This window comes from Anas acuta, chromosome 3 (genome assembly GCF_963932015.1).
Source record: "Anas acuta chromosome 3, bAnaAcu1.1, whole genome shotgun sequence".
NCBI classification, from domain to species: domain Eukaryota; kingdom Metazoa; phylum Chordata; class Aves; order Anseriformes; family Anatidae; genus Anas; species Anas acuta.
In genome coordinates, this window is record NC_088981.1 from 7,029,383 (window position 1) to 7,055,634 (window position 26,252).

General features: G+C 56.2%; 1 protein-coding gene across 4 annotated transcripts; it reads left to right on the forward strand.

Moving 5' to 3' along the window:
- Window positions 1-1,484: 1,484 nt before the first annotated feature.
- On the forward strand, window positions 1,485-26,201 carry CUL9 (cullin 9). 4 transcript variants are annotated; one of them, XM_068675475.1, is made up of 41 exons: window positions 1,485-1,662; window positions 2,943-3,587; window positions 4,243-4,397; window positions 4,469-4,954; window positions 7,535-7,673; window positions 9,099-9,289; window positions 9,359-9,743; window positions 9,848-10,031; window positions 10,114-10,321; window positions 10,407-10,594; window positions 10,671-10,879; window positions 10,968-11,211; window positions 11,325-11,430; window positions 11,629-11,856; window positions 11,950-12,040; window positions 12,118-12,289; window positions 12,375-12,480; window positions 12,581-12,676; window positions 12,759-12,934; window positions 13,036-13,169; window positions 13,240-13,416; window positions 13,585-13,691; window positions 13,772-13,954; window positions 14,072-14,220; window positions 14,311-14,527; window positions 14,607-14,757; window positions 14,855-14,991; window positions 15,093-15,216; window positions 15,490-15,692; window positions 15,784-16,043; window positions 16,122-16,485; window positions 16,802-16,942; window positions 19,741-19,905; window positions 19,996-20,159; window positions 21,058-21,151; window positions 21,375-21,449; window positions 21,815-21,925; window positions 23,196-23,313; window positions 23,869-24,002; window positions 24,200-24,291; window positions 25,256-26,201. In XM_068675475.1, exons 2-41 carry the CDS (start codon window positions 3,008-3,010, stop codon window positions 25,458-25,460), a joined length of 7,449 nt encoding a protein of 2,482 aa, XP_068531576.1. In that variant the 5' UTR covers window positions 1,485-1,662; window positions 2,943-3,007; the 3' UTR covers window positions 25,461-26,201. The 4 variants fall into 4 exon arrangements, with proteins under 4 accessions (XP_068531576.1, XP_068531574.1, XP_068531575.1 ...); XM_068675473.1 differs by having other exon boundaries at window positions 1,518-1,662; window positions 2,991-3,587; XM_068675474.1 differs by having other exon boundaries at window positions 1,518-1,662; window positions 2,991-3,587; window positions 15,496-15,692.
- Window positions 26,202-26,252: the final 51 nt, after the last annotated feature.

Below are 26,252 nucleotides of genomic sequence, written 5' to 3' on the forward strand. Positions count from 1 at the left end.
AGGGACTCTGTTTCCCCTTCATTAGGGCCAATATTCCGTGTTTCTACAGGAGATGAAGGGACTTGTAAAGGTACAGCACGATCTAACTAAACACCACTTTGATCCCCTGAATTTTAGCAACGTCTTGGGAGTTAATGGGGGAATACAGAAAGATTTCGGGAGCACCCGCATGCTTCTGGAAAGAGAGGCTCACCCGAGGTTACACGTAATAAAGGAGAAGCCAAGAGGCAGGCAGGGAAAGGCAAATATTTGCAGTTCTCCATTGGTGCCACAGATTTAGGAGCTGGTCCCTGCGGGCTGGTGCAGCACTGCGCTGAGTTATCCAGCTCATTGCGTGGCTGGCATTAATTGCTGGTGGTTGTGGTAAAACACGGAAATTGCCTCATCAGTTTCATTAGTACTAAGGGTAGAGGTGGTTGGCCAGGTATATGTAGTTGCTCCCGTGTTATAAATGAGGTCTCAACTCTATCTGAATTTTGTAATATTTATAAAAGAAATATTTCTAAAAGGTATAAAAGGCAAGTAAACAGCGCTGGGTGTGCGGGGAGTCTGTGCTCCACCAACACGCACACACAAACATCAAACTTCTAAATATCCAGCACATTGCTTAACATACTAAACACAAGTATGCCTGTACATACGTACAATCAGGAAAGGTAACAAACAATCCTTTAAGTTCCATGACTTAACAGTCTCCGTTTTCCATTCCTTTTGAACAAGATGTCTCGCTTTAAGTTGTCAAGCAACTCGGCCTTTGGGCCTTATGTATCCCGTTCTTCCCAGACCAAAGAAAAGCATATCCAGCTCCTTTTCAAGGCCAATGAGGCCTGGGTCCAAAGGCACGTCCAGGTCACCCGGGGGCAGAACAGCAAAAGCCTTCGATGGCTGTAGCAGCAGAGGGGCCCATGGCGTAGCGGTCGGATCAGTAAAGGAGCCCGCAGCTCCCTCACTGTCTGGCAAGCCACTCGACATGAATTACCACTCCATATATAACATCCAGGATCAAGTAAGAAAGCAAACTCATCCATTTAGCCTTTAATTTTAATGGCTATTTGGAATTAAGTCATGTTAACAGGGGAGCTAGGTGGAAATCCTGTTCCTACTGCATCCAGGCCTTTGGGAATCCTGGGTCCCAGAGACCAGGAGGAAAGGCTGGAGCAAAGAAGATGCGCTTTTGGTGGAAGAGGAATCAGGGAATACTGAATTAAACTGGAAATAATGAAAAACTGAATGTTTTTAACTGAAAGTTACCGAAGTCCACAGGCACCAATTTGGTCATTTGTGGTGCCTGGAAGCGCCTGAACCCTGTCACTCCTATTCCAAGGAGCGACCTGGGGAACTCCAGGCCCGGTGTAGGGCCACCGAGTGCTGCAGGGGGTCATCCCCCCGGCCCCAGCCCCACCGAGCCCCCTTGGCCACCGGGGGCCGCTGGCTGCCCGTGCCACCTCCCCGCCTGGGCGGCGCAGCGCAGGCGCCTTCCCCCGGCCCGGCCCCGCTGCGGGACGCGGAAAGGGGCGGGCGGCGTTTGGTGGCCCCGGAGCTCTGCCCCTCGCCCAGCTGTAGGGCCGAGCCCCGGGAGGGTGGTGTTTGGCCTCAAACGGGCTCAACCGGGGTCAAACGGGGCTGGGGGAACCTCGTCCCCCGTGCTGGGGGCGGGCGGAGGTGAGCGGGGGCCCGGCGGTTGAGCGGGCGTTGCTGGAGGGTTTTGGGGTGGTTTGGGAGAAATCCTGGGTTTTCCGAGGTGGGATGGGGTGAGGGGAGCCGGGCTGGGGTGCACGGCGTTGGTGGGGTGTGGGGAGGTGTTGTGGCCTGGGGATGCGGTGGTGTGGGGTGGGATATGGGAGTGGGATGGGATGGGGTAAGATATGGGAATAGGATGGGATGGGGATGGGATGGGATATGGGAATGGGATGGGATGGAATGGGATATGGGAATAGGACGAGATGGGATATGGGAATGGAACAGGATGGGATATGGGAATGGAATGGGAACGGGATAGGATATGGGAACAGGACAGGATGGGATGGGGTGGCTGCACACAGGTTTTGCCAGGCTGCGCTCCCAAAGCAGCTTTCCAGGTGCTGGCACACGCATTTGCCCCAGCTCTGAAATTTACGAGAGAAATTTATGTCTCAGCACTCTGAGAGCTCAGCTGTGGGTTGTCAAAGAGCAGTCAGGCACTGGGACGGGTTGCCCAGGGGGGTGGTGGGGTCACCGTCCCCGGGGGTGTTCGGGGAAAGGCTGGACATGGTGCTTGGGGACATGGTTTAGTGGTGACAGTGGTGGTAGGGGGGTGGTTGGACCAGATGAACTTTTAGGGCTTTTCCAACCTTAATGCTTCTGTGATAGGTTCCAGCCTGCCTCATCCGTCCTTCATGTTACAGCCACTTCTTCAGGTGCCCTAAATCCAAATTCTTCCCCGCCTAGCTGTGAATCCTTCTGGGCCCTTTCTGATAGCTCTGCTCTAAAGAGTTTATTTTATTTTATTTTTTATTTTTTTACGCTATATGCTGACACCTGGAGACTGGGTGAAGTTATCAAAGAAAATAATGCTGCACAGAGAATTGTTTTACTCTGTGTGAATCTCTTGGGGGTAGGGAATGCCTTTGTACACTGTACAAACACAGCTAGAGGAAACATTTTTTGGCTCATGGTGCAGCATCTAAACACTGTCACAAAGCAGAGGAGAATAACTTGGTCCTTTTATTACAAAAAAGATCCCAGCTGTGCTCTAGTTCTAGCTGAACGGGCCTCTTTTTCCTCTGGGGTTTTGTGAGGAGAGCCTTTTTCTGTGTGCCCCAGTAATGCTAGTCTAGGAAACGGGCAATTAGATTAGAGTGGGGACGTGGGATTCTGGGTGCCCTGCCGAGCTTTATTCTGGGTGCAGGATCACAACAAAGCTGGTGAGGAGCTGAGGTGCCTGCCCGCTCCTTCCCTCGCAGGTAGCTCCGGGGTGACGCTCTGCTCCTCCTTCCCCTGTGTCTCCGCAGCCTCCTCGTCCCCCGCCATGGTGAACGAGATGCGCGGTGGCGGCCTGGTGGTGCGGCTGGGCCCCGAGCTGCAGGCCTGCCCGCGGGAGCTGCTGCGGCAGCGGCGAGGCCAGGACGGGCAGCCGCGGTACCTGGTGCGCTGGAGCCTGGTGCGCTCCGAGTCCTCGGCGGGGCCCGACGCCGGGAGCGTGGCGCTGTGGATGTCCGCGGAGGAGGCGTGCGCCAGCTGCCCGGCGCTGCTGGGCGAGGGGAAGCCGGCGGGGCCGCGGGCCAAGGAGGAGGAGGAGGAGGAGGAAGAGAAGGAGGAGGAGGAGGAGGAGAGGGCGGGCGGCCCGGACGAAGCCTCGCTGCGGGAGATGGAGGCCGACGTGGGGAGCCTGGTGCGGCGAGCCGGCCGGCAGCTGGGCGGCAGCGGGGCCGCCTCCGTGCTGGACACCGTCCACGTGCTGAGCGCCTACGCCGGCATCGGCTCGCTGGCGGGCGCCTTCAGGGAGACGGGAGCCCTCGAGCTGCTGGCGAGGATGCTGTGCCACAAGGACAAGCGGATCTGCCGCAGCGCCGGCAAGATGCTGAGGGCCCTGGCTTCGCACGACGCAGGTGGGGGGGCTGGGAGGGAAGCAGGGTGCCGTGGGGCTCGCTGGATGGACGGGGAGGTCAGCCTGCAGCTTCCCAAGCTGCTGCTCGGGTGCGTTTAGGATGCCCTGAGAGCCGGGAGCTCCGTTTTTCCTGACAGGTTCCCCAGCTGCGATGCGGATTAACTGTTAGGAGGACCTGTGCCAAGGGGCTTGGCAGAGCATCCTTCTTGTTTTTTGCCTTTTAGCCATTACCTTCCTTGCTTCTGCTAGCTCAAGGCTACCTGTCTCTTTCTTGCAGCTAAAAGACTACACAAACTGTAGAAAGATTACACAAGCTACAAGCCTCACTATTTTCTTCAAGGTTTTCTTGCTTGTTTTTCCCAGCTTTGGGACTACTTTGGGTTGATGGGGAACCGGCTCATGGTAAAAGTTGGCTTTTTCTTATTTGGAACCCTGTTCTGGAGTCTGTTGTTTGGGGTCGCTGTTTTGGGGGAATCCCACCACTCTCGGGGTGCAGGAGTGCAAGGTTATTCGGCGGAGCAAAACATTGCCAGCCCAGGTCAAAGGAGAGAGCAGGGTTCCAGGTTATGCTGGGGAACAAAGCTATTGCTCGCCTGCCAAAATCCGGTGCAGGGAGGGCGGTGTGAGGGGTGCCTGAAGGGTTTCTGTTGTTGCAGGAAGCCGGTCTTACATTCTGCTGTCCCTGAGCCAGCAGGACGGCGTCGAGCAGCACATGGACTTCGACAGCCGCTACACCTTGCTGGAGCTGTTTGCTGAGATGATGTCCTCGGAAGAGCACTGCATGTCCTTTGAGGGCATCCACCTGCCCCAGGTAGGGGGGGAGCCCGGTTTTGGGGTGGAGGCGCTGAGCCAGGCATCCCCTGAGGGCCCTGCCCGTTGCAGATCCCCGGGAAGCAGCTGTTCGCCCTGGTGAAGCGCTACCTGCGCGTCACCTCCCTCCTGGAGGAGCAGGGAGGGGAGCAGCCGGAGAGCAGCCGCCTGAAGCAGGAGTTTGAGTTCAGCATGGCGATGGCCGGCCTCATCGTGGAGCTGCTGCGTGCCATGGGCTGGGAGCACAGCCACGAGCCAGAGCCGCCGGCCTGGCAGGAGGCGAAGCCCCAAACCCCCCGCTCCATCTTCCAGCCCAAAACCCCGGCCTGCTTTGCTGCCCCAGCGCCTGTGCTGTCCCCGAACCGCGGTGCCCAGAAAAAGCAGGGTGCTGCCTTCCTGACCCTGTCAGACTTTGCCGACCGCGGCAGCTACGTGGAGTACGTGCAGGCCAACCTGGTGCCCGGCATGCGGGTGCGCCTGCTGGAGGACTGCGGAGAGGTTCGAGCTGGGGATGAGGGCGAGTTTCTGCACAGCACCGACAGGATGCACACAGCGCAGGTAGGTAGGTTGGGGTGGTATTTGAATGCTGCTCCAGCCTTTTTGTGGGCGCAGGAAGGTGTTTGCTCCAGCTTAGGCCTTTTTCTTGTGACTTCTCAGTCCCGAAGGCTGGGCACGTTCAGCGAAGGCTGGGATTTTGTTGTGACTATGGGGCGAGGAGCTGAGGGGCTCTGTGCGCCACGCCAGCGTGGTTATTTCTGCGGGATGTCAGCTATTCTTGCACTTTGGCCACATCTTTGAGCTTATGAGAGAAATCTCCAATAATTTTCTTCAGACGGGATCTTCTGTGAAGCTGTTTTATTCGCGATAGCAGTGGCAGGAGTCCTGCCAGTTAGGAGTGCGTTATAGTAAACAAACCATCACCTTTTATTCCCTATTACCCGACCCCTGATCACCTCCCCTGTTTCCTCATTGCCTGAATACTACAGGTTCACAAGCTACTCGATGCTCCTCTATATCACATATGTACAATTTCTCTTTTTTTTCAACCCCTTAATTTCTCCCTTTTCCCTTTTTTCCCCTTTCTTATGTTTTGAGAACCTGTGATCTTTTTTTTTACTGTTCCCACACTGCTCATCCTGTTTTTCTCCAGCTTCCACCTTATTTTGGAACAGCGAGGCCTTCTACTGTCCACTTATCTACTTAGCATTTCTCCTTGTTATGACTACACAGCTACCTTTGAGAACAGAAAATTGGTTCTCCACTGCAAAAACACAGCTTAGTTTCTCACAAGCTTCCCAAACGCTGCAGCTATAGAGTTGCAATTGATTGCCACGCTAGGGCACAAAGCTGTGTGTTGCTGATGCTCATAAATCAATTTAAAAGCCTTATTCTGGTATCTGTAGAAACAAACAACTTCCTAATGCTCTTTCCAAGTCTCTCTTGCAGTAACTAAAGTTTATTACTGACCTTTCCAGAGAGAAGGTAGAGAATTTGAGGTTACCTTCTGCATATTTGAAGGCCATCTCCTTTTGTTAAATACAAGATTCTCTGGCTTTCTTGGACTCAAGTCCATGGCCTGTTTTATTTCGTGTAAAGCAATTATTGTCATTTACAGCTAAATAAAAATTAGCCAACAAAACCCCCTTGAGCACTGGCTTTTTCCCTTTCTCATATCACCTCTTTGCTTTCTTGTGCAGAGGGAAATAGTACAATTTTTTTTACCCCTCAGCCAGCTGCAGACTGCTTGCTCCTACTGATATTCATCTGTTTAATTGCTGAGAGCTGATTAGAATTAACTTTTCCAGTCACCTTTCGGTAACTGTAACTTACTCTCATTGGTCCAGGCTCCTCAGCTGCCACCTAGCTTTGGAGAACTTCTTGCAGCTGCAATTTAAACAAGTGGCTTAAAATGCTTGGAAACGTACAAGTGCAAAAAAAAAGTGTTTCCAGCCTTACCTGCTTGTGTGGTGCAGGTTATGACAAGCACGTGCTTGTATGGGGGGAGTGGAACTGTTAGGACAGCGTGTGCTGGGCAAATATGGCTTGACAGTATTTTTTGCACTGCCTTCCAGTCCCATTCTTTCCCCTCCATAATCCATTCTCGAAAGAAATGAAGCTTGAAGCAGGTTTATCTGTTACTTGAAATTTGTTGTTTATCTTGAACACCTTTTGTTGTTCTTCCCACTAAAATACGCTTTAAAGTTTTATGTACTGCTGAAGTCAAAATAGTGGAGCTGTCCCGGTGATTTTTTTTTTTTCACCATTTTTCCCTCTCACATCGTAAGTACTGGCTTCAGTGTTCACTGATCACTTGAAAACATCACTGAACAACCTAAATCCTTCCTGTTTCCCAGCTGTGTCTTCTGGCAGTGGGGTCCTGGTAGCACTGGTGTAACTCTGAAAGAGCTCAGTGAATCGGGCAGCCTCTGTGTATTTCTATAATCAATTTAAGTTATTGATATGTTGTACTTGCTGTCGCTGGGTCCTCCTTCTGCTCACTAAGGTGAATGTAAAACAGGAAGCCAGGAGGGATTTTGAGAGGCAGTTGAACAAAGCACAGGAAACAACTGTCCTCTTTGAGACCTGCTCATCACGACCCCAAAACCTTTCTGAGAAGGCTGGGGAGTGACGAGGGTGATAAAAGGATAACTGATAGAAGATAAAGTCAGAGCAGGAAAAACAGTTTCCTTTACGTTCATGTGCACCAAGCGGTTTGTGCCACAAGACCCTTGAAGTGTGGCTCACCTGCCTCTAGATAGTGGTGGTGAACTTTTTCCTTTACCAGGAAAAAGGTTGGGTTCAGCTGCTGGGTACTTTTGGATGGAAACGCTTAACCAGATGCCCTTCTGTCCTAGCTTACTGCTGCTGTGCTAGATGAGGTTTGTAGACAAGTGGTTGTAGTCAGAGCTGAGAGCTTTTTATTTTTTTTTTAAATAAAGAACCAGGTGTAATCAGGGGAACAAGTTAAGAACGATGGTAGGCTTAAAAATTCGTGTGGTAAAGCCCAATATGAATCAGGTGGTGTTCTGTTTGAACGGTGCTTGCTATTTCCATGCATTTGGGAAACGGGAGAACAAACGTAGCACGGGGATTGAATGAGTGGGCAAGTCTCAGCACCAAGATCTCTTTCACCCCCAGGTTTTGTGGCAGTCAACGGGTCGGACCTACTGGATGCACTGGCACATGTTGGAGATCATCGGCTTCGGAGACCAGTGGGATGACCCTGCTGGGCAGGAGAAAGAATACAGCCTGATAGAGAGCTTCAATCTAGGCAAAGGTGAGGTGCTGCGTGTGCGACTGCATCATCTCTTTGCTTCTGCCGTGGTGTATTTTTCAGTGGTGAACTTTATATGGCTAGGCGCATTTTTCTTTAGCAGGCTGGATTTAGCAGGCATTGTCATCATTTAGTTTGTATGACTGTGCAGAGCTGCCTAAGTAATCACATGCCTCGTGAGTACACGAAGTATTTTTGAATCCTAGACTTCTGTCATGGTACAACATAGAGCATAAAGCAGGGTTTCAACTGTGACTGTCAAAAAATGTATGTTATAATTAGCTAAACAAACTGCCAAAATGAGAATGTGGAATCTCCAAGGTGAAGCTGCCTTAGGAACCCACAGATTCACTTATTTAAAAGCATTAACATGCCAACAATTTGCTTAACTTCATGCCACTCAGCTTTGGAAAAGGTTTGGAAACACTGTTTTCATAAGATATCTGCAAAATCTCCTAGAAGTGGCATCCTTTGATTTTTGCCCTTGCAGTGGGTGAAGATAAAAGGGAAAAATCTAGACTTCAGGTACCCCTCCTTTGCTCAGCATCTGACGTGACTCTGGCTGGGGAGCTTGATGAAGTAACTCATTCATCAAGCCCTTGATCTTGTAGGACATCCTTTGAGCAGGCAAGTGGTTTGGATTTAACCTCTGCAAGAAATGAAATATGCATGAGATCAGAAGCTAATTACCCACTTTCAAAATGTTCTCACAGCCAGTTGAAAAGGCGGCTTCTTTATAGGCTTCTGGCTCTCGTAACTAAAGACTTAACTGCATGTCAGTTCAAACTGGCCAAGTTAAAATGAACTTGGTTAGTTTGCCTTTTTTTCCTCAATTGCTCCGACTTTGATAGAAGTATGAGCTCTATTTCACTTCTGTGTAAAAATCTTCGCAGTCATCATATCCCAACAGAAGTGGAATTGAAAAAGCTTTCAGCTGTGGGTCTTGACACTCGGATAAATTAGCTTCTGTTGGCTGACTGTTGGTAATCAGCCCCGTTTGTAGTTGTTCTTAGCCTTTTGGAGCGAGTTTGAGCCTCTTCTGTTGAGTCCTGCAGCACTGAATGTCTCCTAGCTTGCACTTGCAAGCTGTTGCTTGGCAGATAGCAGCAAGTGTTGATCCAGCTTTTCTAAACCGTGCAGTGAAAGTCTGGCCTAATAACGGATCTTATGTCCCTGACTTGGTTTTGGTTGCATTAGCTAAAAGGAGCTTGATGGATATGTAGTGTCCCCTTGCTTTTCCCTATGAGTACTTGCCCTGTGTGAAACCAAGGTGCATTGGGAAAAGAGAAGCAGAATTCACTTCCAACCTCTTGAAAGGCTGGGGGCAGTGGGGACCTGCCCGGGAGCTCTGTGTGGCAGCGAGGGGCGCGCAGCAGCGGGGCAGCTGGCGGAGCTGACGCCGCCTCCCCTCGCTCTGCCGCCCTGCAGGGGCGCAGCCGTTCTGCCCCAAGCCCCTGGGGGGGCTGTACTCCCCGCCCTACCTGGGGGAGCAGCCGAGCCAGGCCGCAGGGACGCTGAGCCGCGCCGAGTGGTGGGAGCTGCTCTTCTTCGTCAGGCAGCTGGAAGCGCAGGAGCAGGAGGAGATCGCCCGCCTGCTCCAGCGGCAGCGGGCAGCGCAGGTGGGGGCCGAGGGTGGGCGGCGGGGCCCCCCCCGGGTCCCGGGGGCTGACGCGGCCCCGTCTGTGCAGCTGCCGGGGCTGGACGAGGAGGCCCTGATCCAGCTGCCGGTGCCCGCGGGGCTGGCCCAGGAGGTGCTGCGGGTCGTGGAGGAGCGGAGCCGGGGCGGCGCCCGCAGCCACCTGCGCGGCTCCCGCATCTACGGCAAGTACTGGCCGGGCAGGGGGGCCAAGCGGGACGGCGGGGGCAGCCCCGAGGTGCCCTCAGAGGGTGCCGGCTGCGGGAGTGCTGGGCCTGGTGCCATGAGGGATGAGGCAGCGAGGGACAAGGAAGCAAAGGACAAGGCAGCGAGGGGCGAGGACGACGTCTGTGAGGAGCCCAAGTCGGATTCCCAGCTGTTTGGAGAGCTGCTGGAGAGGGAAGGGCTGCGCTTCCCAGAGGCGGTGGAGAGCGGAGGTGACGCCCCGGGGGGGCACGGGCACGGGGGCGCTGGAACCCACGCGGGGCTGTGGGGGCCCTGGGCGCTGCTGCCACCCTCATGGCCCGGTCTCCCCCGGCAGCGTGGGGCAGCTGCGAGGGGGCTCACGGCAGGGGCTCGCTGGCCGAGGTGGCGCGGGTGGCGGAGGCGATCCGGAGCGGCGGCTGCGAGGCGGAGCTGCGCGTGGCCGGGCTGCAGCACATGGTGAGGGTCCTGCAGCAGGAGCCGGAGCCGGAGCAGCAGCAGCCGGGCGGCGAGGGCAGCAGGTGCGAGGGGAGCCCGGCACGGGCAGGGCAGGGCGGCCGAGGGCAGGGCGCCGAGCCCCTCCTGAGCGGCCTCTGCGCGCAGGGAGAAGCTGGTGAGGGCGGCGGTGGAGCTGCTGAGCGCCCAGGCGGCCGAGAAGCGCCCGGCGGCGCTGGCGCTGCGGCTGGTGGCCCTGCTGCTGGAGAGGCGCGCCTGGCGCGTGCCCTTCGCCACGGAGGGCGGCGTGTGGGCCGTGCTGGGCTGCATGCGGCAGCACGCCGCCTCCGCCCTGGTGCAGCAGGCGGGCCTGGCGGTGAGGAGCGGCCGAGGGGCGCCGCGGGCGGCGGGGCCGGGCCGGGGAGGCGCCCGCAGCCCCTGAGCCGCCCCGGGCCCCGCAGGCCCTGAAGGCGCTGGTGGGAGCCGGCGAGCCCGGAGGCGCCGCGGGGACGCCCTCGGCCCTGAGCCACGGCGACGCGCAGCTGCTGCGGGAGGTCTTCGCCAGCATCGGCTCCGCCGGCGGCGAGGGCTCGCCGGGCCTGCTGAGCGCCATCCCCGCCGCCGTGCGCGCCATGCGGGGCGTCCCAGGGTAGGGATGGGGAATGGGACCGGGTAGGGCGGGTGCCACGGGGCCGGGGTGCCACCACCATGCCGTGTCCCCGCAGGGGCGCCTCGGGCGTGCGGAACGGCTTGCTGGTGCTGCGGATGCTGGTGGACGGGCACCGGGGCCTGGCGGAGCAGCTGGTGAGCGGCGAGCTCCCCGCGGTGCTGCAGAGCTGCTGGCGGGACGGGCAGGGCCCCACCGCGCTGCTGGCCCTCGGCGTCATCAACCGCCTGGCGGAGCACCGGCTGCCCCTGGGCCCCGAGACCCCAGGTAGCGACCCCGCGCCCCTCCCTGTGCCGTGGTGCCCAGGCCGGGCCCGCCACGTCCCCGCTCCCTGTCCCCGCTCCCTGTCCCACAGGTGCCGAGGCCCTGCTGGAGGCCAGGGACGCGCAGACGCCCGCGGGCGGCCCGGGGGACGACGCGCTGCCCGAGGACGTGGTGGTGGCCCTGGAGCGGCAGCTCTGCGGCGGAGGCCCCGACCCTGACCCCGAGCCCTCCGGCCGGGCGTCCCCGCGGCCACAGGAGCGCCGCTGCTTCCGAGCGCTGCTGCGCAGCCTGGAGCTGCGGGGGGCCGAGAAGAGCATCGGGCTGCGGATCCTCAGGTGGGGCTGGGGGGGCTGCGGGGGCCCTGCAGGACGTGGCCCCTGCAGGAGGAGGAGCAGGAGCAGGGCTGCCTTTGTGTGCCGCGTCCTGAGGGGCCCTGTCCCTCGCTCAGGATCCTGAACAAGTTCCTGGACGGCTTCCAGGAGGACGCGCTGCCCTGGCACGAGTGCGTGGAGCCCTGCTTGTCCTTGCTGAGCGCCCACAGCAGCGACCGGGAGGTGAGGGGGCAGGGGCGGCTCTGCTGGCTGTGCCGGGGGTGCCTCGTGGCACACTCTGGAAGCAGCCTTCACGGCCGCATCGCGGTGGCTGCGTGCCCAGCAGCAGTTTGGCCCTTTGGAGAGGGGCTGGGGCCCTGCGGCACGGCGCTGGGGGGCTCCTGGTGCCGGGCTGGCGGCTCAGGGCTGCCTCCTCCGCAGGCGGTGCAGGAGGTCGTCGGCTTCCTGCACCGCCTGGCCGCCGCCAGCAAGGACTGCGCCGTGGCCATGTGCCGCGCGGGCACCTACGAGGCCCTGGCCAAAGCCCTGGAGAAGCACAGCTCGGCCGTGCCCACGGCGCCAGCCCTGCTGCAGCTGCTGAGCGGCTGCGAGAAGGTCGCCGGCCTGCACAGGACGCTGACGGGCAGCATCTTGGCCGGCTGCATCCAGGTGGGCCCGGGCAGCCGGGGAGCCCCCCGGGAGCCCTGCCCCCAGTAACCGCCCGTCCCCGTCCCCGTGCCCGTCCCCGTCCCCGTCCCGCAGCTGGCGCTGGGGCAGATCGAGGAGCACCGCCGGAGCCAGCGGCCCATCAGCATCCCCTTCTTCGACGTCTTCCTGCGCAAGCTGTGCCGAGGTGAGCGTGGGGAGCGGGGCCCCGGCGCCCGCTGTGCCTGGGCTGGCAGCTGGAGGCTCCGCGCGCCCTCCCCGCAGGCTCCAGCGTGGAGGCGAAGGAGGACAAGTGCTGGGAGAAGGTGCAGGTCTCCTCCAACCCGCACCGCGCCGGCAAGCTCACGGACGGGAACCCCAAGACCTACTGGGAGTCCAACGGCAGCACCGGCTCCCACTTCATCACCCTGCACATGCAGTGCGGGGTGGTGGTCAGGTAGGGCCGGGGGGCCCGGGGGTTCTGGGGGCAGGCAGGGAGCCCCGAGGCTCTGCCCGAGCCCTGCCTCACGGACCCCACGCAGGGAGCTGAGCATGCTGGTGGCCAGCGAGGACTCGAGCTACATGCCGGCCCGCGTGGTGGTGCTGGGGGGGGACAGCCCCGCGGCCATCAGGACGGAGCTCAACGCCGTGAGTGCCACCGGGGGCTGGCACCGGGGGCTGGCCGGGGCAGCGCGGGGCCGCGGGCGCTCCCCATGCCGCTGGCTGAGGGCTCGCCGTGTGCCCGCAGGTGACCGTGCCGCCCTCAGCCAGCCGGGTGGTGCTGCTGCGGAACGCGCCGCGCTTCTGGCCCCTCATCCAGATCCGGGTGAAGCGCTGCCAGCAGGTGGGGAGCCGGGGCCGGTGGCACAGGGCTGCGTGCGAGGGGCTGGGGGCCGAGCTCTCTCCCTTCTCTCTCTCCCCCGCAGGGCGGCATCGACACGCGTGTGCGCGGCATCGAGGTGCTGGGGCCCAAGCCCAGCTTCTGGCCCGTCTTCAAGGAGCAGCTGTGCCGCCGGACCTCCCTCTGCTGCGCCGCTCGGGCGCACGCCTGGGGCCAGGAGATCCGCCGGGACCGGGGGCGGCTGCTGCAGCTCTTCGGCAGGTGAGGGGCCGTGGGAGCGGGGGTGCCCTGGGGCGGCCAGGGGCGTCCTGCCGGGGTGCCGGCCCCGCGCCCCCTCTCCTGCCCCCCTCTCGCCGTTGCAGGCTGAACCGGGCGCTGCGGCACGAGCAGGACTTCGCCGAGCGCTTCCTTCCCGACGACGAGGCGGCGCGGGCCTTGGGCAGGACGTGCTGGGAGGCCCTGGTGAGCCCCCTGGTGCAGAGCATCACCAGCCCAGGTACCCGCTCGCGCCCCTCCCCGCGCTGCCCCGTCCCCGGGCGCCCGCCCTGAGCCCTGCGGCCCCGCAGACCCCAGCGGCGTCAGCCCCCTGGCCTGGCTGCTGAGCGAGTACCTGGGGAGCGGGGAGCCGGCCCCGCGCCCCCCGGCCCGCGGCGACACCTTCGGCTCCTGCGTGCGGCTCCTGACCCAGCTCCTGGTGCACGTGGACCCTGGCGGAGCTGAGCCGGAGGAGGCGAGGGCGGCGGGTGAGCGAGGGGCTGCCCTCGGGAGGGGGCCATGAACCCTGTGCCGCAGCTATGGGGGGCTCCGCAGAGGGCCCTGGGGCACAGGAGGGCTCGTGGCCGAGCCTCCCCGTGGCCGTGCTGCCGGCACCGTGTGCGGGGCCGCGCTGAGCCCCGGCTGTGCCCCGGCAGGCGGGCAGGAGGGCAGGAACAAGGAGATGCTGCCCAGGGCGGTGGCGCAGACGCCGAGCGGGCTGCGGGGCATGGCGCAGTGCTGGAGCAGCGTGGTGCAGCAGCAGGTAGGGCTGGGGCTGGGGCTGGGGCTGGGGGCAGGGGAACGGGGCTGCGGGTGCTGAGCCCGGCGGTGCCGTGCCCCCAGGCGCAGCGGTTCCTGCAGGCGGCAGGGCAGGCGCCAGACGTGGCGGAGCGGTACTGCGGGCTGTACCGGCACCTGCGCGGTGCCACGGAGGAGCTCTTCGGGCAGCAGGCTGCCTTCCTGGGCGCCCTGGGCCAGGGCTTCGCGGGGGCGCTGCTGCAGCTCCCCTTCCTCACCGCCCTGCACGTGAGTCCGGGCAGCGTGGCTCCAGCACCGGGGCCTGGGGCGAGCTCCAGGGTGGCCACGTCCTGGCCACCCCGGGGCCGTGGGGCACCCCGCACACCCGTCCCTGTCCCCCCGCAGGCGAGCGAGCGCTTCGCCCGCTACCTGGACGGGAAGATCCAGGAGCTCGGCGGGGCCGCGGGCAGCACGGGGCTGCTGCAGCAGCTGCTGGAGCCCTTCGTCGTCTTCAGCGGCCTGGAGTTCGCCCACACCTTCGAGCACTTCTACCGGTGAGGTGGCCGTGCCCAGGCGCTGGGGACGAGGCCGGGCTGGGTGGTGATGGTGGCGGCGGCCCTGACGCGCGCCGGTGGCTGTGGCAGGCTGTACCTGGGGGACCGGCTCCTGGCGCAGGGCCCCTCGTGGCTGGAAGGGGCCGTCCTGGAGCAGCTGGGGCTGTGCTTCCCCCGCCGCTTCCCCCAGCAGATGCTGAGCGACCTGGCCGAGTCGGAGGAGCTGCAGCGGCAGTTCCGCCTCTTCCAGCTGCAGGAGCGGGACAAGCGGCTGCTGGAGCCGGGCGCGGAGAGCCCCGAGCACGAGGTGAGCGGGACAGCGGGGCCGGCTGGGGGCCAAGCGCTCCCCGCGGAGCCCCGAGCTGCCCCCGTGTCCTTGCACCCAGGCGCCGGGGGAGGCTCCGGAGGTGACGGTGCTGGCCCTGTCCCCGCGCTGCTGGCCCGTGTCCCCGCTGTGCCGCATGGCCGAGCCCGGGCGCTTCTTCCCGGCCGCGCTGAGCTCCCCGCTGGGCGCCTTCGCCGCCTTCTGCGGGCAGAGTGAGTGCCACGGGGTGCCCGGCACTGGGGCTGCTGGGGCTGGGGGCTGCCCGGCAGCGGTGTCAGCCCTGGCACTGGGGCTGGTGTCCCCCGGCAGGCCAGAGCTGGGCGGGCGCGAGGCCGCGGGGGCTGCAGTGGACGTGGCTGGGCCGTGCCGAGCTGCGCTTCGGAGACTGCGTCCTGCACGTGTCCACGCTGCAGATGTTCGTCCTGCTGCGCTTCAACGGCGCCGAGGTAGGAGCCGGGGCCACAGAGCTGGGGCCGAGCGGGGCCGTGCCCCCCTGCCGGGGGTCTCCGGGCGCTGAGGTCCTCGCCCGGCCGCTGCCCTCCCGCAGGAGGTGGCCGTGGAGTCCCTGCTGCAGGCCACGGGGCTCCCTGCGGAGCTGCTGCAGCAGGCGCTGGCACCGCTGACCGAGGGCGAGGGCGAGGCCGTCCTGCTGCGGAGCTGCGCGCCGGGGGGTGAGCGCGGGGCCGGGCACCCTCGGGGGTGCTGGAGGGGTGCTGGGGGGGGTGGAGGGGCTCGGGGGGATGCGGAGGGGCTCGGGGGGAGTTCGGCTGCTGGGGCTCAGCCTTGGGGGGAGGTTGGGGCCGGGCTTTGGGGTGGGTGCGTGTGTGGGGCTGGGGGTTCGTGGGCACGCGGGCGGTGGGGCCGGGCTCGGGGTGACGGCAGCGGTCCCTGGGGCTCCTGCAGGGAGCAGCTCGGGGCCCGGCTGACCGTGGGCCGGGTGCTAGCTCCAGGTGCCCTGCGGCTGAACCGGGCGGCCCTGGCCCAAGCCTCCGGCCGCCAGCTGAGGCTGCTGCCCCGGCAGAGGTACCTGCGGGCAGAGAGGGCTGAGAGCGGCGCCCTGGAGAGGAAGAGGAACGTCCTCTGCTGCCTCCTCAGCCGCATCCTCAAGGCGGAGAAGCGGCTGCACATCGACAACCTGGTGTTCAGGGTAGGGAGGCTGCAGGCGGGGGGCGGCGAGGGGCTGCCCGGGGGCCGTGCCGGGCGCTGCCCTGCAGCTGGCGGCTCCCTCGCTGCTGTAGGTGCTCGCTGCCTGCCAGAAGGGCGAGCTGGGGCCGGGGCTGCAGTTCCCGAGCTTCTGCTGCCACAGCGTGGACGTGCTGTCCTGCGTGCTGCACCTGCTGAACCAGGGCTACCTGCGGCGCCAGGAGGAGAGGCCCCACGTCCTGGAGTATGTCCCTGATGAGCCCACAACACCCCCCGGGGGCCAGGCCCAGATGGTTTTCCAGAGGCAGCTACCAGCCACATCTCCGGATGAGGACAGCCAGGACTGCCCGTATCGGTACGGTTGCGTGTCACCGGGGGTCGGAGGGTTGTGCATCCCCACCCTGTGCAGATGTGCCACGTTTCTCCATGTCAGGTCAAATTCTGGCACAGACAGAGCGGAGGAGTTTCTGCTGGCAATGCTGCCGGTGCCAATGGGGCACACGCTTAGTCTGGAGGAGGCAAAGCTGCTGATGAATCAGACCGTACAGCGGGTCCAGGATACTCTGAGCATCCCAGAGGATGTTGCTCGGCATCTCCTCATGCACTGCAGGTGGAATGTGGATTTCCTCATCCACTGTTACGTGGAGGACCGTCGCTCACTGCTCATCGCCTCAGGGCTTGAAGTGGAAGATGCCCAGCGCCCTCCAAGCCCGGGAAGCCACTGCCCAGTCTGTGTGAACCAGTTGTGTCCCACTGAGAAGCCACCGTCCCTCTGCTGCATGCATTACTGCTGCAAGGTGAAGGTCCTGGGGTCTTTGGCTCCTGTAACTTGGCAGGGGATTGCTGCTGCCTAGTTGAAGCAGCTGTGCTTTCTCTGAAGCTGCTATCAGGTGATTTTCACAGAGCTCATACATTCTGTTATCTTAATATCTTTGCTTGCTGTGATAGTTCGGCTCCTGATTAGTCTGTTTGCAGTCTTGTGCTTTTGCATACTTAGAGATGGCTCTGTGCCCCCTCTGCTGGGTGGGGTGGGCTCCTGAGGCTGGGATTTCTTCGTGTGACCCAACCGGTATCGCTCATTTAACTCTCATCTCTTCTCTTCTGCTTGCACAGCCCTGCTGGAACGAGTATCTCACGACTCGCATTGAACAGAACATGGTCCTCAGCTGCACATGTCCCATTTCCGAGTGCCGTGCACAGCCCACCACAGCGTTCATCTATTCCATTGTTTCCTCCAAGGAGATTATAGCCAAGGTGAAGTAAAAAAGGTGGCTACCGGGTGTCTAAGCCATGTCCCCTTCTGGTCAGCACTAGCAGATAATCTTGCTGCTGCTTTTCCCCTTCCCATAGTTACGACTAGTTTACACAGTCATCAGTCAGCAGAGGCAGCAGGAGCTGCTTGTTCTGAGGCAGGTGTTATTTTTTTCCCCCGTACATCCAATTTTTAGTTATCACTTAGAGCTGAATCCCCTTCCCACCTAGTGGTGGGGCTGTGGCTGTTGCGTGACTGGTATGAGCATCCTGTGTGAACAGTTACATAGGAGAAATGAACAGCAGGCATAAAGACTGCTCTCTTTTTATTGTCCTTCATGTCTGCAAGCTGGCAACAAAAACAGGCAAGGCTACAGAAAACCATTTCCTTCAACGTGTCCTTTATATCTTCTTTTCTGTAAGAAGTGCTCGGGGAATTAATTTATGTATAGGGGCACTTAATTCTTACTGGCTTTGCAAATCCTGCGGTCCCACTTGTCTCAGAGCAGGCTTTAGTACCTTGTTGCTATGACTATTTTATCAAAAAAAAAATTGCAGTTCAACGTAAATTGCAGCCAATTTTAACAAGTTGATCTGATGCTCTCACTGAAATGTTATCTGTCTCCTTTTCTGCTCAAGAAGTGGGATGACTGGAGCTTGAGTGCCTCAACACAGAGTCACATGTATAAAGTCATAGAATAATTTAGGTTGCAATAATCTGGTCCAACCCTGTGCTCAAAATAGCCAGCTTCTCGTGTGAAGATCTGACACTGAAGTTAAAACATTGCTCCGGGCTCAGTCTTCTCTGCATCTTCTATTTAGGTGGCTCTAGGCAGTGATAAGTGGGCCCTCTGCTGCCTTCTCTCCAGGCTGAAGAAACCCAACTCACTCAGCCTCCCCTCGTATGTTCTGTGCTCTAGCCTCTGGCTGTCCTGATGGCCTACCTCAAGTCCATCGTGTGGACTACATTTTCTCTAGTCTGCTAATGTCTGTCTTGTACTTGGAAGCCCAAATGCTCCTGCATCTAGTTGTGTCACCAAAGCCATTAGCTGTCAGAAATCCCTTCCCTTGCCTGCTGCCTGCACTCTTGCTAAGACAAGAGTGTTCAAATTTCAGCTTTTCATGCTGTTCACAAAACATAAACACAGTTAGTTATGTTTCTGAAAGAGGTTTTCTCTCAAACTTGTTTCCCTCAAGTTCCTTGAGAATCTGCTTTTCAGTTGCCATCTCCTGTTCTGGTCCCAGGGATTCCTTGCTGGGAATCACGCCTTAGGCTCACACCTGGATGAGCTTCACCATGTGCAAAGGTTCCTCTGTGATCTCTTGGTTGGTGTCACAGTGGTACTTGGTAACTTCTTGATTGTACCTGCTCAGTTTTCTTCCAGACCTTTGTTGGACACTTGTTCCCCCTCCTTTTAGGCTGCCTGAGAGCAACTCTTAAGGTTCTAACAGGAACCTTAGACCTGCTGCAGCAGTTGCACCTCTCTCTCTTTCATCTCACCAAGAAAATAGGGCAGAACAAAGCTGCAGGTCAGGTGTGAAATTCTACATCTGTAAAAGCTGTGATTTGGTCCTGTCTGCCAAAGCAAAAGACTCATTTGTCTCTCTGGATGCTGTTTTCTGGGCAGAAACGATCCTATCTTCTGTCAACAGGATGACAACAGACACTGATATTGATTCTTTCAGAAGAGTAATGTGGCCTTGTTGAGACTGCCTCCACCACGCATCGTACTGACACAGGCTGACATCCTTGCTGCCAGTCAGAAAACACTCTGTATTTTAGGTTGACTGAGAGAGGGAACGGACAAGAGAGAATAAATGGAAGAAACATGAATAAGAGCAAGTGCTCTTCAGTGCTCAGGGCTTGCACGTTTTCTCTGTGGTGTTTGTTACGACCTATATTGTCCTTTCTGTGCACGGTGGCTTTAGGGCAGTTCTCCCATGGATGCAGAAATCTCCATAGGAGGGCTGTGAAAACTGTGAAGCTGCTTTTGAATTTCCTCCAGCTTTGTATACGTTTGCACAGTCTTTACACTAGATTAACTGAGTGCAGAACAGTTACCTTGTGCAGTATAGCTGCATTCCTGGGTCCCCATCTGAGCGATCTCCTATTGCTGACCAGTTTGCCTTGTCCTCTGTAGCAATGTCTGTCTGAAGGCCTTGGACAAAGCAAGCCTCCTTCCTCTTTGCACATCCTGTAACTAAGCAAAACTCTACTGAGGAATTTAGAAAAAAAAATGAAAAAACTGATAGCCTTCTATGGTGACACGACAGGCTTGGTGGATGAGGGGAGAGCAACAGGTGAGGCTTTCTACATTGTCATCCACAATGTCCTCGTAGAAGAACTAATGAAGCATAAGCTGGATAAATGGACGGTGAGATTGATTGAAAACTGGCTAAACTGCTGAGCTCAAGGGGTTATTATCAGAGTCAGAAAGCTCAGCTGGAAACCAGTCACTAGTGGTGTAACCCAGAGGCTGATACTGAGGCCAATATTGTTTAATGTCTTCACTGATGGCCTGGATGATGGGACCAAGTGCACAAAAGGCCACAGAAATTAGTTTTTATCTCCAGCAGTGCTTTCCAGTCTCAGGTGTTCTGCGATCCTATGAAACAGCCTTCATATATGAGATGAGGGGTGGGGAAAAGACACAAAGGGAATGGAAGAGCAAACTAACTCAGTGCTGTTTTATCATGAGCAGTTGCGTTGGATGTAGAGCCCAGAGGTACCAGACCCCAGTTGAAAGGCCTAACCAAACAGATTCTCGGCCTTAAATCTCCTCTCTGTCTTCTCATTCCAGTATGAGAAAGCCCTCCTCAGAGGCTACGTTGAATGTTGCTCCAACCTGACGTGGTGCACCAACCCTCAGGGCTGCGATCAGATCCTCCTTAAAGACGGGCTCGGTTACGAGGCAGCCTGTTCCAAGTGCTCCTGGATATCCTGCTTCAACTGCAACTTCCCAGAGGTGAGGGCTGAGCTGAGTCACAGGCAGTACTGCCTTGGTGTTGGCACACACCGTTCTGCTTCTGTGTGGTTGACTGCCCCTCTCTTTCAGGCCCATTATCCTGCTAGCTGCAGCCACATGTCTCAGTGGGTGGATGACGATGGGTACTACGAGGGAATGACAAGCGAAGCACAAAGCAAGCACCTGGCTAAACTCATTTCGAAGCATTGCCCAAGCTGCCAGGCTCAGATAGAGAAAAACGAGGGCTGTCTGCAGTGAGTATCTGTTCTTGTGGGGTATGTGGGACAGGAAGGGGAACACAGCTCCACTGGGCTTTCTTTTGGCTGAAAAACAAGCATCATAGCAGGTCTGTTTTATAGTTTTAGAGGAACGAATATTGTGTTTAATTTCTAGGAGAAGCAAAGTACTTCCTAACATTCAGAGTTAAATCCCTTGGTAGCTGTATAATGGAAACAAAACTAATTTTGCAGTACCTTTTTAGCCACCACTTGGCTGCTCTCAGAATCCACTATAGACATACAGAGATACGGCCAGGGGAATGGATATCTCAGCACCATTTATTATTATTATTATTGTTATTATTATTATTATTGATGCTCACCTACTTCTTCAACTCTAAGCAGTTTATTTCAACTGCCTGTTTTGAGTTGGCTTGGATCTGTGGCAACTTTTTACATCCTCCAGCTTCAAAGCCAGGGCTTTGAGGTTGCCGTTTGCTCTTTTCTTGCACTGGCACAGCCCTTGGTGCCCAGCTGTGATTTGTTGCCTTGTGTTGCTTGTGGCCCTACGGCCGTACAGCACCTTTCTGCACTGTGGAGTGCTGCATTACTGAAGGAAGAGGTGAAGTTTCACATGGATCTAGCCCTGAATTGTGGAGTGCTTAGTTCACTCTTCCAGTTCTTGGTAGGGTGGTACCGTGAGATCGTGCTGCTGGTTTTCCTGGTTCATTTTTGGAGACATGATGACTCTTAAGCATCGCTGTCTTCCAGCAGGGCTTTAAAAATTACATGCAGGGAAGTTCAGAAGACTGAGAGAATGGGCAGGACTAGGCTACACGCTCCAGCCCTGTGGTGTAGGGAAGCACTGGGAGGAACGGTTTGCAGGCAGCTGTTAGGACTGAATGACTTTCATCGCTCTTCTCCTACCATGCAGTATGACATGTGCCAAGTGTAATCATGGCTTCTGCTGGCGTTGCCTCAAGCCCTGGAGGCCAACTCATAAGGATTATTACAACTGCTCTGCTATGGTGAGTGGTTTGCTGTATCCTAGTGGTTCATGCTTGTGTTCAGATGCACCTGGCCGCTCAGAGGGATAAGATCTCCGCTTGTGCCCTTTGCTGTGGCCTTTACTTTGTGCACTTGCCAGTGATCTTGATAGTATTGTCAAAGTCTCTGTGTGTGGTAGCCATTTCCAGGCGATTCTGGCACACAAGACAAGTTATTACAGGTTGCTTCTCTCTATCCTTTCAGGTGAGTAAAGCAGCCTGGCAGGAGAAGCGTTTTCAGGATTACAATGAGAGGTGCACCTTTCATCATCGTGCGAGGGTAAGGCCTCCTTTTTTTTTTCTTCCAGATATTGACACTGTTGCCTTAGCCCTGATGAGCAGGACAGTTTGTTACGTCCCAATGCATTTCACCTGAAGCTGGGAAACAGTTCTCAGCCTGCTTTCCTCTGCCAAGTCTGTTGTGGAGACTGAACACCTAACTTCTGGTGTTCCCTTGCTCAGACTGATGCAGTAGTTGGAAGCAGTGGCAAAGAGAACTTCAGGCTGAGATCTGCCTAGAGCTAAGTTACAGCAAAAAATTGAAGCTATGTCACAGTAGTTATCTGTGTGGAAGGCGATGGCTTTTTGATTTTGTGGAACTTGAAACTGATTTGTTTTTTTTTTCCCATCTTCTGGTTGTTACAGGAATTTGCCACGAGTCTGAGGAACAGGGTTTCTTCTGTCAGTGAGATGCCAAAAATTAGGACTTTGACCTTTGTTCTTCATGCCTGCAAAGTGCTGGAACAGGCACGGAAGGTAAAACTGGATAACAGGTTTATTAATTTACGCTTAATTCAGTTGGTGAGTTATGCCTTTCTTAAAGTGATAAGATGCCACTAGGAAGAGCTTGCTGTACTCCAACAAGGGGGAGACAGAAAAACCTTGGTGGGAGCAGTAGCACCAGAACAGGGGAGGAGTTAGTGTTTGCCTTTCTGCATTCTCTCTCTCAGCTAGGCTCCCTCTGCTGTGATCCTCACAGTTGGGTCATAAGGATTGGAGCACTGGTCAAATTTACACCATGGAATCAGCACAAGTGTTTTCTTACAGTTGTTTTGGTCTGTTCCAGTTTGAAATGCCCCAGTGGTGGCACTTACCTTTGGAAAGCTCTCCTGAAGCTGTGCTACAGTTAAGAAGTTGCTCTTGGTGCTCATGATTTTAATTCCCTAACTTCACTTCATGAGCCATAGGTGCTTTGGGAGCACTGAGTTACTTACTGCATGCCCTGCTGGCCACGTTATGAAGGATTTACAGTACAGCTGCTGGATGTGTGCAGTAAACCTGATGTAGGATAGGCCTGCAATGTTTTCTTTCCACCGAAACATAAGGAGGAGGTGGGAGTTGCCTTTACAATACATACCTTGTTTGTGCAGGCAGTCCTGATTTTGAGAGGCACGTGGAACAAGGGTTTCTGACCCTGTTTTGCCTTGTCAGCGTGGCAATCCCTGTGTTTACCACTGTTGCTTGCTGCTGCTGCCTTTTCTGGCCTTATTTATGTAAATAGAAACAGTGGTCTTGTTCCTGCTGGGTACCTAGATGGCTTTGGGAATCGTTCATCTGTAACAGGAGTTTGTCAGTCATTGAAATTACTTTGTCCAGGGCTCTTGGTGCTACAAAGCAGCACGTCTGCTTTCCCTTGGGTTCATTTCTCTCGGTTCTCTGCCCGGCAATGTGTGGGTTCCGTGTGCTGGTTGTTTTGACACCCTGCCTGCTGCTCAGTTACATTTGTTATACAACTGCAATCTGTGTTCTTGTGATGGTTTGCGAACTGGGGACAATCAGTTATTTCAGACTTCAGTACAAAATAATTGCGCATTCTTTTCCAATTCTACGAGTGGTGTTCTGGCACTGCTTTCCCTTGACATAACGGTTCACTGGGCTGTCACCTCAGACTAGAAATGTGCCAGACTTTTCTTAGCCACTGATACTTACCAAAGTCTGGAAGGGTTTGGTGCTGCTCTCTTCTTCTTTACTTGCCCACTCTGAAGCTGAAGGGGGATGCTTAACAGCATGTTCTGTACTGTTCCAGGTGCTGGCCTACTCCTGTGTGTACAGCTATTACAACCAGGACACCGAGAGCGTAGATATTGTTGAACAGCAGACTGAGAGCCTAGAGCTGCACACAAACGCTCTGCAGATCCTTCTGGGTAAGTCCAGCAGTCTCTCCAAAGTAAATACTTAGCAGCCTCTGACGTTTGGTTCAAAGGATGGCAGCTCTGTAGTAGGGCAATAGCGTACACCCCAGCACCCACCAGGTATCTCACATCCCCCAGCCTATTTCGATCTTCTCAATGTCATTTCTGGAGCAGTTCAGCTGCAATATTAATTGCTCAGCATGACGTCAGATGGGATGGAATACCCCTTTGGCCAGTTTGGGTCAGCTGGCCTGGGTCTGTCCCCTCCCAGCTCCTGCTGCACCCCCAGCCTGCTGGCAGGACAGTGTGAGAAGCTGAAAAGTCCTTGGCTTAGTGTAAGCACTGCTCTGCAACAATTAAAACATCAGCGTGGTATCAACATTATTCTCATCCTAAATCCAAAACATGGCACCATACCAGCTACTAGGAGGAAGATTGACTCTCTCCTAGCTGAAACCAGGACAGGGACCTGAGTAGCTGTGACTGGCTTGGTAATCAGAGCTCAGGGGCTTGGTTTTTACTTAAGAGTGTGGGGAGCAGTGTGATATTGTTGGTCTTGAATTGCAGAGGAATCCCTGCTGCAGTACCAGGACCTGAGTTCCTCTCTTCAGCTCCTGAAAGCAGAGCATTTCAATACTGGTTTGGAGTTGGTGCACCGGATCAAGGAGCGTCTCTTTGCAATTCTCTGGCACTCCACACAGGTGAAGTCCATGTGCTTGTTGGCGGCTCGTCTTGCTCTGGTCTAGTTTGATATCGGCAAACGTAGAAAGGGGCTTCATCAGCTGAGGGTACAGACTGAGGTGCTGTTTGTGTGGATGTAGGGAGGGGATTTGCAGCACGAACTACACTTCAGATCACTTACTGTCTCTTTCCTTTGCCTGTTCTTCCATGCTGGCAGGATTTCCGTGTTGGGCTTGAGACTTCGACAGATCCTAATGAGAATAAGGAGAAACTCTCCAATGTGCCTTCTTCAGCCCCTGCCTGCATAGGGTGAGTGTTCTTAGTTGGGTAGTAAGGAAAGATGGTGAGTGCAGAAGAAAAGCAGGTGACCAGAGTTTTCTTCTGTGCTCACTGAAATACAAAAGAATTAATAAGATACTAATTTATTGCATCCTGTGTTGTGGTTTGAGATAACAATGTAAGTAATGTAGCTGTGTAGGGAGCCCAGTGAAATCTGCACTTAATATGAGGCTATGGGCAAGAAAGCTCCGTTGCTGGCAGACCCAGTTATGGATATTCTCTACCGGGACTGTCTTGGGTTCCTGCAGAGGGACCTGCTCTTTCTTCAGAGGTGTACTGAAGATCTAGGAGGTGCCTGAATGAGAGCAGCAAGAAAAACATACATGGAGAGAGATAGAAGGGCCTGACACTTATTTTAGGAAGGCAATGGAGAAGAAGTGACAGAGCTGTGAAATAGTGTATTGAGAGGTGAAATGGGTGGTTTGTTGTGACCATGTGCTGAAGTACTGAGCTGGCAGGTGTTAAATGTGACTGAAAGGTGGTGAATTTAAAACAAAGTCCATTCCAGTGTGACATGCTGCTTAAACCAAGGAACGCAACTGGCAGCTGCTGTCCCAGTGTGACCAACACAGGAGCTGAACAGGGTGCTGAAGGTTGCAGGAAGGAATGAGAACTGTGCCAAGAGAGATTCAGTTTCAGGGCAGTTTCCAGTCTCTTCCAAGGAGGCTGAGACACCAGAGCTGCTGACCACAGCTTGTCGGGCAGTCTGCAGGTGGCTTGCTGGCACATCCCTGTGCTGCGTGCCTGGATGAGCCCATTAAATCACCTCCTAGGTGTACCTGCGTGGCTGCTGTGCCTCTAAAGCATGGCTTTGGCAGGGATTGCTGAGGTGATGATAATGGGGAGGGTGAGAGTGGTGTGGGGCTGGGTCATGGTTCCAGCTTGCAGCCTGGGAATGGGAAGGGCTCCGCTCTGATGCTCTCCTCTTCAATAGGCCAAGACCTACCATCTTCTGTGAGTCCCCCAACACAGACGAAGATGGAAAAGAGAATGAAGATGAGGAGTATGACCCGCAGTGGCAGGAAGACTATGATGATGATGATGATGACGACCTTGATGAAGACAACTTTCAGTTCGATGATGAGTCAGATAACCTCGACTGTGACTCCTACTTTGATGACGATGATGCCTATGACTAGAGGTGGGCTGTCACCCAGCCTGCCAGCCTGGATCTCTGCCTCCAGGCTGTCTTGACCAGTTTGTCTTAGTGTCTCTCCTCAAAGATAGTATGGAGCTTTCAGGCAGAATGAAGAGACATTTCCTTTGAGCGCTGCTTTCTTAGTGCTTAATATGCAGAACCATTGCTCTGGACGGGCTGTGTTACTGTGGTCACCTCTCTCAGAAAGACATCTCCTTCCCTTTCTTGTCTCCACTTCTGCCGTAGATACAATCATCTACTTGAGTTGGGAGCTGAACTGTGATTTTTCTAAGTGCGGACTGCTTGTTACCTGTTAAAAGACTGTTCAGTCCTTTGGACTGCCCTTCCCAAGTGCTGTGTCATGTGTCCTAGCGTGATGCTGTCTAATCCAGCCAGCGTCTAGAAATACCACAAAAGCAATGTGTTAACGCTCAAGCCAAAGCTTCCCATCTGCAGCTGATGGGGTCCCCTCCAGAGTGACAGACATGGCTCAGTGCGTTATTTTTTCTGTTAGTTGTTGGAGTTCTCTGCCATAAAGCAGGAAGGGCTGCTGTGAGCAGCACAAGTTTGCAGGGTTGTGTTTAAGTGTATAAATGTATGCGTGCATGCACACACACATATATATACACACACAGAGTTTGTTTGGGTTACACTTTATCTTTGCAAAAAAAAAAAAATAAAACCCTGAAGAACAAGGGTTGAAAAAAAAAATCTGTTTATAAAAGAAAGTTTTTTTTTCCTAGCACAAGTCTCTTTGTGGTCTATTGCGGACACGATATGGGTGCAAAGGGTA

What these genes read in the sequence shown, in the direction of transcription:
- CUL9 (XM_068675475.1), top strand. Translation starts at nt 3,008, where the DNA reads ATGGTGAACGAGATGCGCGGTGGCGGCCTGGTGGTGCGGCTGGGCCCC. An exon ending in CCTGGCTTCGCACGACGCAG is followed by an intron (nt 3,588 to 4,242) that starts GTGGGGGGGCTG and finishes CTGTTGTTGCAG; the next exon opens with GAAGCCGGTCTTACATTCTG. An exon ending in GAGCTTCAATCTAGGCAAAG is followed by an intron (nt 7,674 to 9,098) that starts GTGAGGTGCTGC and finishes GCCGCCCTGCAG; the next exon opens with GGGCGCAGCCGTTCTGCCCC.